General features: G+C 36.1%; 2 protein-coding genes and 1 non-coding gene across 3 annotated transcripts; all 3 read left to right on the top strand.

The window, feature by feature from the left end:
- The first annotated feature begins 87 nt into the window (after window positions 1-87).
- Window positions 88-2,703, top strand: LOC116109991. The gene is made up of 3 exons (XM_031396242.1): window positions 88-477; window positions 1,225-1,278; window positions 2,317-2,703. Exons 1-3 carry the CDS (start codon window positions 181-183, stop codon window positions 2,548-2,550), a joined length of 585 nt encoding a protein of 194 aa, XP_031252102.1. The 5' UTR covers window positions 88-180; the 3' UTR covers window positions 2,551-2,703.
- On the top strand, window positions 519-592 carry TRNAN-GUU. Its single transcript has one exon. It is a non-coding gene; the product is annotated as a tRNA-Asn (tRNA).
- A 1,775-nt stretch (window positions 2,704-4,478) lies between the features above and the next one.
- On the top strand, window positions 4,479-8,704 carry LOC116109997. Its single transcript, XM_031396250.1, has 8 exons — window positions 4,479-4,733; window positions 4,820-5,061; window positions 5,356-6,034; window positions 6,320-6,554; window positions 6,629-6,972; window positions 7,182-7,481; window positions 7,579-7,784; window positions 7,991-8,704. Exons 1-8 carry the CDS (start codon window positions 4,571-4,573, stop codon window positions 8,702-8,704), a joined length of 2,883 nt encoding a protein of 960 aa, XP_031252110.1. The 5' UTR covers window positions 4,479-4,570.
- The last annotated feature ends 654 nt before the right edge of the window (window positions 8,705-9,358 follow it).

Here is a 9,358-nt window from a genome sequence, read left to right on the forward strand (position 1 = left end):
TTCAATAAGCACTCTCCACTCAAAAAAAAAAAAAAAAAAAAAAAAAAACCTTTAGGATCCTACCTTATCCATCAATCACAAACTTTTACTTAGTTCTCACTCTTCGTGGCCAGAGTTCAGACTCCAAGGCACTCTCACACTCTCGTAAGGGCTAGAGTTTAGAGGCCGTTATCATCAACCATGGCCTGCACAATGAGCCTAGCCAAACCCACACGTGTGGGTTCACACGTGCATATATCTTCCCCTCTGCCCATTCACAGCTATCAAGTTTTCATCTTCAACAACAGAAATACCGGAAAAGGGTTCAGTAAACAGAGTGTATTGTTGGGCCGACAGAAGTTGAGTCCAGTGCCCAAGTCCTCTCAGCAAAACGACAGCGTTGTGCCACCAGAGGATGATGAAGATGGTGTCTCTCTTGGCACCATGAAATTGCCTTTAGACACCGATCTTCAACGATTCGATAGTTTACTCTTCCAGGTATTTAATAGAAAAATCTAAAATGCCCTTGCATCAACTAAGCTGGAATAGCTCAGTTGGTTAGAGCGTGTGGCTGTTAACCACAAGGTCGGAGGTTCAAGCCCTCCTTCTAGCGAGTTAATTGTTTTTATTTTTTCTGAATTCTGATACTCTTGTTGAACTTTTTTTTTTTAAATGTGGCTGACTAACACGTGAGAATTCTTGGTAAAAATTGAGCCAAACAAATATGAATTACTATTATATTATAAGTCATGGTCACGAGAAGAATCTAAAATGAAGAAAATTTCATGTGGGTTTGCTGTCTTATACTTAATGTTAGTGTATTACGTGTAGTGATTCTGCAAATTAATGTTATCTGTGAAAACTGCATTTTGATTATTAAATCAAATCATGAAAAGTGTGTTATGTGATTATGCATTCTGGGTTTGTTTGTCCTTTGTTTGTTTACGTGTTCATTTGGAAACTCTTACAATGTCTCATTTTTTATCAGCTTCAAGCATGGCAATAATAATAATAATAATAATATTAATGGAGACAAATGGATAAAGCCACTTTAATTATCTCTAAATCTGTAATTTACTAGCTACCACCCAATTGATTTGCTGGAAATTTTGAGCGCCCCCTGGAAAACTATAGAGTCAAAATACAAAAGAAATATGGAAGTATCTCAATTTGCTGATTCAATATTTTGTTTATTTATTTGATTTTGAGTTGATTTGTTCTGTTTTTGCTTGTCTTTTATAACAGTGGGCAAACAGTCTATGCCAAGGAGCTAATCTTCCTCTTCCTGTGCCACTCAAGGTGAGTCATTATTTGTTTTCTCTTGTTTCTTCAGTTTTAAGCTTGTAAATCAATATAATAATGTTCCCATTTTATCTAATCTAATGTGATAAACATTGTTATTGCAAAAGGGTTTTCATGTACATTGAAACTTCTTGTTAAAACTTCTTGGTTTTAATGTAAAGAGTTTGAGATTCTTTATAGAATCAGTTATAATTCCAGATTTTGCCGAATTAGTTACATGTGGACTTTCGATTTACTGCATAAGCAATGCAAGACCACAATTGTGTGGTTGGGCACGAAGGCCTTGTTCTTTAGTGGCTTTAAGAAAAAACAAAAAGAAATTGCTGTTGTGGATAGAAATCGGATCAAGAGCCGACATTGCATGAGAGCTAGACAAATTCTTGGATTTTTGATTTAGTGACCTTATAATTCTTAATTTATTTGCAGCTTCTAGGTTGTGATTCTTAAATAATCTATATGCACTAGAGCTATCATTGCATTTTCCACCAATTATGTTTCTTTGGCCGGCCAACAAATTTTGACTACATTATCCTCAACTTGCATTGTATAGTATGTCCTTGTTTAGTATATGGACAAAATTTAACATTTAGGCCATCTTCCTGAAAACAAGAAAAAGTTACAGCTATTGATCATACATATTATATCTCTTAACCTTGCCCAAATCCCTGGTGAAAATGTCACCTGGCTGCATAACTTGAACAGCCATACACTTTCTAGCATTATCATGCAACTAGAATCCTATCCCGAGCTTTTATTTGAGCAAATGCAATAATATGATTGATAGGTAAAGAAAATATAAAATAATACAGTATTGTGAAAAACTCATGAGCGTTCAAATCAGGGGAGGATCTTGATTCTATCACTCTAGTTTTTTGACAGCATATCAATTTTATACATGTATTGCTTGCAATCTGAAGGATTTATATGGGATATATTTTGTTTCTTGCCGAACTTAAATACTCTAGAATTGACTTAGAGAAAAAATTGCTTCTTCTGATGGGCTTACTGATGTTTACATTTCCAAAAATTTAACAGGTAGATAAAATACCTGGTGGAGCACGATTGGGATTTATTACAATTGGAGATGGAGAGACTGAGGTCCTTGTGTACATAGATTGCTTGGTTTTTCCAGCAACTAGCAGTTCAGGTCCGATTTTTCGAGCTATAAGAAGTGGACCATTAAAAGATAAGCCACCTCCTGGTGAGCCACGGATCATGAGAAGCCTTCTGCAAGCCCTCCAGAAATCAGTTGAAATTGCTAGAGTTTGAACAAGTTTTGTATTTAAGATGTAATAACATACATGTGGACTCTCTTTTGTTCATACTGTTATTTCTAACATTATGTTTAGAATTTTAATTTCTAATGCTTGGTTAAGGCAATAAAATTTTTGTTCTCATAAATCTCATTTCTATCTGTCTATATATCTATCATTCGTGCTTGCCCTTTTATCCTTGTTGCTAGTTAGATATATGTGATCTCTATCATTGAATTTCAACAATAATGTAGATTGCTTAGAGTAAGTATTAATTTTAATTATTGGAAGCATATGTCGTTCTCAACTATGTAGGTTTATTTAGCTTCAGTGAAATTTGTACTTTTAGAACATTTTCAGAATGAAAAATATTTGTAGTGTGAGTTCTGACTTCTGAGTGCTCCAGAAGAGTGATGTGAAGTGTAGAATTAAGCAGGTAGTTGTAACTTTCAATCTTCACCAACTTAGCTTTAGAAATATTTGTGGTAACTCATCTTCTAGAAGAGAACTTTTTTTTTTTTTTTCCTTTTATCCCATGTCAACATCTTGATGCTTGTGATTGAATATTTACACTGCAGAAAATGAACTTGATAAAATCTAATACAGAACAGAACAACAAAAGAAACAGAAAGATAAGCAGGTGTTATGAATGTACAAAAAGAGTCTTTGAAAAGTTGATCAAACTTTTATTTCAAGTAATTAACCTAAATCAAGGTTCTATTATATGTGATTTTCTTTCAGCTGTTGAGAAGAATCTATCCACTCATTTTTTTATTTGTAAGTTTTTGAAGAAATCTACTATGCATTGATGAGGAGCATAAAACTAGGTAATTGTTTTGTAGTGATTTGTCTCAATATAAACCGATTCGATCCAAGACATTGGAATTGGAGTTAGCTGTATTCTTCATGATAAAGAACCATTTTCTAGCTACTCTTTGAGAAGGACGTGCATTAGAGAACAAAATAATATATTCTGTATCATCTGTGCTGACATTATATTCATTTGCATCTTTCCTGGAATCTGAAACTGAGATAGTCCTGAAATTTTATGAGATTTCAAACAATATGAAGAAACAAACTGATTTAGAACAAAGGTTGTGTGATGAAGAAGATAGTTATGATGCTGTTGTTGTGGGGTCTGGATATGGCGGTTCTGTTGCATCCTTTCGGATGTCAATGGCAGGGATAAAGGTATGCTTAATAGAGAAAGGCAGACAATGGGAAGCTCATGATTTTCCAACTGATAGTTTGAAGATCATGTCAGCCTTACGGGTGGAGAATCGGAACTTAGGTGTCAGCTTTGGCCCGAAAGATGCTTTGTTTCAGGTTATACTCTCTTTTTTTTTCTTGATTTTATGGTGTGAAACACTATTACATTCTCTTTGCAACTGACAGTTTGTTCTTGATTACAGCTCTATGAACAAGGTGATTCTCTGGCAGCAATAGCTTGTGGGCTTGGCGGAGGTTCACTAGTCAATGCTGGAGTGATGCTGCCAACTCCAGTTCGTGCTAGAAGGAATCCAAAGTGGCCAAAGGACTGGGAATGGGATTGGGATAGTTGTGAAGCTTCTGCTGCTACCATGCTTAGAGTACAAAGAGCTCCTGTGTTTACTGTGACCAAAGTCATGGGAGAAATAGCCGATGGACAGATTGAAGAAAGTTGTGAAGACTTGGTGAAACTAAGCATTAATTTTGATCTCGAAGACCCTCCACCCCATCTTATGAAGCTTCAACAGACAGGAAGCTGCTTAGCCTGTGGAAATTGTCTTGCTGGGTGCCCTTATAATGCCAAAAACTCTACCGACAAAAATTATATCCTTTCAGCAATCCAGGCATATTCTCTACAACTTCATATATGTTTGGACTTTGGCATTTATATATCCACATCTTTAATTACCCTGAATAATTTAAAAATCAGTAAATGTTAGTAATAATATGATATGGGATTGTCTACTGTTTTTTAGCAAATATCCAGCCTAACTAATACCATATGAAATGAGTTAGCCAAGAGCTGTTTCAATCAGAATTTTTTTGTGATGCAGGCGGGATGTATAGTTAAAACAGGATGTCAAGTTCAGTATGTGTTCAAAAACTCTCATGAAAGTTACCAGGAAGGCAAAACTAGCAGAAAAAGAAGAAGGTGGCTTGTTTATTTAAACGAGATTGACTATGTGGCCGCTGATTTTGTAATTCTATCAGGTAGGACACAGCAGTGATAAATATTGGTGATTTTGTCAAAATAATGTTTCAAAATTTTTAACAAGTTGGGAAAACATGATTTTCAGCTGGTGTGTTTGGCACGACTGAGATACTTTTTCAGTCACAAATGAGAGGATTAGAACTGTCAGACACTCTAGGTTCTGGATTCAGCTGTAATGGTAATACTGTTGCTTTTCTTGCTGGAAGCCCTGCTCCACTTACTGCTTATGGATTAGACAGAAAGCAAATCCTTGAAAGACCCTTTCAAAAGCGGCCTGGGCCAGCCATCTCTTCATCTCACACTTCTTCATTGGGTTTCACAATCCAGGTTTAACGTTTCACCACGCTCAAAAACTCAATTCACATCTATTTAGTTCTGCATGAAGTTCTAGTTTCATATCATGGCATGCTGTAGTAATCAGAATATGCTGTTTTAAGCAGGGGAGCTATAATATAATATGCTAATTCCTATTGTTCTTCATTGATTATTGGCATTGATTCTGGGATGATCGTGTGATAAAGATGGAAATTAGATGGCTAGACATTGAAGAAGTGGATTTTTTTTTTTTTTTTTTTCTTTTTTGTTTTTTTTTAACACTAGTGCTATTTTCTTATGCTGTAGAGTGCTGTACTTCCAACTGCTTATCCCTACCTCGTGTTCAAAGGGATAGTATCTTATGGATGGCCAACTGGTTACTGGTTTTTTCATGGGATTATAGATAAGTTGAAACATGTCATGGGTTTCCAAGCAAGCCAAGCAGTGGCGCTTAATGCAATGGGATATGATGAGAGTGATGGGAAAATCATTTTTGACAAGGTCACTAATAAAATTTGTTTCAGTCCACCCTGTGATCCTTTACTCCCACGAAAAGTTAAGGCCTTTCAAAAGCTTGCCAAGAAATTAGGGGGAATCCTATTCTTGTCAAGGTACCGAAGCACTTCGGTTCATCTTTTAGGTGGTTGCAATGCAGCTTCAGATCCTTCACACGGTGTCTGCAACTCCAATGGTCAGGTGTTTGACACAAAGGCGTTTACAACTGTGCATCCAGGCCTCTATGTTTGTGATGCTTCTTTAATTCCATGTTCTGTAGGCATAAATCCATCTCTTACGATTGCGACAGCAGCTGAGCATGTAAGTAAGTACCTTGTGAAGGATGTTCTGGAGTACAAGAGCAAAAGAGGCATAGACCTTGCAGTTAAAAATGTTGGCCAATATCCAATTTTGGCTGTTGGTAGAAAATCAAGGAGCACTGATAGATCAATTGTTGCAATCAAAGAGACCATGAAAGGGTACATTGGAGGTATGCCATGCATTGCTTATCTCAAAATGAAAATGAACTCCAATAATTCAGTTCATGAAGAATCTCATCCACTTTTAAGAGGAAAAGTTGGAGGTTATATTGTTTTTGAAGCCATTGAGAAGGATCATTTATATGTTATTGACGGAGAAGTAGATCTGTGCAAAGTAGATTACAGAACTCCTTACACACAGTACATGCATTACCGTCTTCTTCTCGCTTCCTCTTCTGGTTCAAGGTGCAATGCAATCTGAATTTGAATTCATTTCAACCTTACTTCNATTGGAGGTATGCCATGCATTGCTTATCTCAAAATGAAAATGAACTCCAATAATTCAGTTCATGAAGAATCTCATCCACTTTTAAGAGGAAAAGTTGGAGGTTATATTGTTTTTGAAGCCATTGAGAAGGATCATTTATATGTTATTGACGGAGAAGTAGATCTGTGCAAAGTAGATTACAGAACTCCTTACACACAGTACATGCATTACCGTCTTCTTCTCGCTTCCTCTTCTGGTTCAAGGTGCAATGCAATCTGAATTTGAATTCATTTCAACCTTACTTCTATCATAACTTCTAAAATCTGATATTGTGCAGATATGTTCTTGAGGGACAGAAGATAATGAACCCCTTTCTATTAGCACTGTATGCTTGGAGGGAGGCAACTACATTGCATGTGACATTTAAAAATATTTCAGGAAAAAGTTCGAGGCCAGAAACGATAAATATAACAGGAGAGCTTCGAATTTCCCTAATAGAGCTACTAAAGAGTCTCATGAGTCTTGAAGGAAACAGGAGGAGAAGGTTCATAGCCCTTTTTGTACAGGCTCTCCTGAGAACATATATATTACAAATACCAAGAGGGAACCACAAAGCCTGTATCCTTTTAGATTCTTACAATAAACCTTATCCAAACACCACTATTTATGAAATTGAAACAGGTATTCAGAAATCAAAATCCATTTTTTAAGATCCTGAAGAATGAAATTAACTTAGAATTTACTTGATCGATCTTAGAACAGTTTAAAATGAGTTGCTTGTTAAGAATAAATGAAAAGAAATAGAGTACTAATATTTATGAAATATATAAGGAAAGCAAATATAGAACACAGTTACTCTAATTGTTACTCTGGTTTTATGTACTTATGAGCAAGTTATCTATGTTTGGCTACTGTGGATAATGCAGAAGATGGATATATTATCAGTTGCAAGCAATGGACATGCAGTCAAACTTCATGTCAGCTTAAAATAGAGGAACAACAAAATCCTGTTCTCCTTCTTAATGGATATTCTACAGAAAGTTACTCACTCCCATCAGAACCAAACGATTTGGTGAGAACTTTACTGGAAGAAGGGCATGAGATATGGCTACTGCAATCAAGATTGCACCCTTTACATCCTGCAAACAACTTCACCATTGAAGATATTGCAAGATTTGATATTCCTGCTGGTATAAGAAGAGGCTAACGACAAATTTCAGATTTGGTTCTTAATATTGCTGATTAAATCATGATCTGAGTGAGAGTTTTCTTCTGTGGCTTTTGCAGCAATTGCTAAGATCCTTGAATTGCATGGGAAGAGCACAAAAGTTCATGTTGTGGCACACTGTGTTGGAGGCTTAGCTGTTCACATGGCCCTCTTGGGAGGATATGTCTCGTCAACCCACATAGCTTCTCTGTCTTGCACAAACTCTTCAATGTTCTTCAAGCTCAATGCATTGGCTACATTCAAAATGTGGCTTCCCCTGATCCCTGTAAGCTTTTCCATTAGTTTTATCCATCTAAGTTCAAAATTTGTCGATACTTTTCCCCACTACTATAAATCTTGTACTTTAACAATGTTCATTATTTCTTGGTCAAGACTTTTCCCCACGACCATAAATTTTGTACTTTAACAAAGTTCATTATTTCTTGATCAGGCTTGGACTTGAACCTTAGATTTTTGTTTAACACACTGCAGGTATCAATGGCCATATTAGGCGAGGACAAAACTTTGGCTCTATTGGAAACATCAAAAACCAGTTTTCGACACCAGCTCCTGAAATGCATAGCCTGTTTCATTCCACGGTATGAGAGATGCAGAGACAAAGAATGTGAGGTTTTTTCAGGCATATTTGGTAACACATTCTGGCATCGAAATGTAAGCCCTTCCATGCACCATTGGTTAAACAGGCAAAGCACAACAAGGGTTCCCATGGCAGCATTTTCCCACCTCAGAAAAATTTGCAACTCAGGATTTATAGTGAATAGCCATGGAAAAAACTCATATTTGATTCATCCAGAGAGAATGGCAGTCTCAACATTGTACATTTCCGGTGGAAGGAGTCTGCTTGTGACTCCAGAAACTTCATTTCTCGCTAACAAGTACATGAAGCTACACCAACCAAGTTTAAGACATGAAAGGATCGTTGTGGAGGGCTTTGGACATTCAGACTTATTGATTGGTGAGGAGTCTTATAAGAAGGTTTTTCCTCACATTTTGCGTCATATAAGATTGGCTGAACAAGGAGGAAATCCTGTCATAAGTTCAGGAAAAATATGCTGTGGGGAGGCTTTAGATTGGGAGGATGATCCCTATAGTAGATATGGTGGATTCGGAAGTTGGTTTTCTCCTTCTATTATTACTTTCCTCTTGTTGCTTTGGCTTGCCATTTTGATTTCAGTATTCATATAATTAAGTTTTGGTTAGAATTATGATTACTAGACATCCTTTTATATAATTAGTGAAATAATATTTACCTTTTTCAAACAAGTTTCTATTCTACTTCAAACGTCACAAGTTTATATTCAAATATCAGCATGACATCAGCAGAAAAAAAATAAGAATAAAAATAAAAAATCTAATAATTAATAGATTTCTAACATAAATCCACCCAAATTTAAAATCAAAAGAATACTAAAATAAATACAATGAATTAAAAATCAAAATCCAAAGGTTGCTCCACCCATACATGCAACTGAGTTGCTCCTCTGCTCAGATTTGTTCCACTGCTCAGTAGTGTCATCGATATATGCAACTGAATTGCTCCACTTCTCAGATTCTGAAATAAGATTGACCCAGGAACTGTTGCAACACGGGGTTTTAACAAAGTCAATGCAATGATATTACCAATGTTGGTTTTTAGAGTTGGAGTATACTAAGGAAAGAGGACCATAAACAGACGTGAGAGAGAGCTGTAGAGAGAGAAAATCTGAACTGAAATTTTCTCTGTTTTACATTCAAAAAACAGGGGTAGTTTTATACAAAACACACGCCACTGTTCCACCTAAAGCTGCAAATTTAAAATTTAAACTAAACACACCAACTAATGCACGTACAAACATATCA

Source organism: Pistacia vera, unplaced genomic scaffold, assembly GCF_008641045.1.
Source record: "Pistacia vera cultivar Batoury unplaced genomic scaffold, PisVer_v2 Contig592, whole genome shotgun sequence".
In the NCBI taxonomy this organism is placed as follows: domain Eukaryota; kingdom Viridiplantae; phylum Streptophyta; class Magnoliopsida; order Sapindales; family Anacardiaceae; genus Pistacia; species Pistacia vera.

What these genes read in the sequence shown, in the direction of transcription:
- LOC116109991 (XM_031396242.1), top strand. Translation starts at nt 181, where the DNA reads ATGGCCTGCACAATGAGCCTAGCCAAACCCACACGTGTGGGTTCACAC. An exon ending in TCGATAGTTTACTCTTCCAG is followed by an intron (nt 478 to 1,224) that starts GTATTTAATAGA and finishes CTTTTATAACAG; the next exon opens with TGGGCAAACAGTCTATGCCA. An exon ending in CTCTTCCTGTGCCACTCAAG is followed by an intron (nt 1,279 to 2,316) that starts GTGAGTCATTAT and finishes AAAATTTAACAG; the next exon opens with GTAGATAAAATACCTGGTGG.
- LOC116109997 (XM_031396250.1), top strand. Translation starts at nt 4,571, where the DNA reads ATGCAGGCGGGATGTATAGTTAAAACAGGATGTCAAGTTCAGTATGTG. An exon ending in TGATTTTGTAATTCTATCAG is followed by an intron (nt 4,734 to 4,819) that starts GTAGGACACAGC and finishes CATGATTTTCAG; the next exon opens with CTGGTGTGTTTGGCACGACT. An exon ending in AAGATTTGATATTCCTGCTG is followed by an intron (nt 7,482 to 7,578) that starts GTATAAGAAGAG and finishes TGGCTTTTGCAG; the next exon opens with CAATTGCTAAGATCCTTGAA.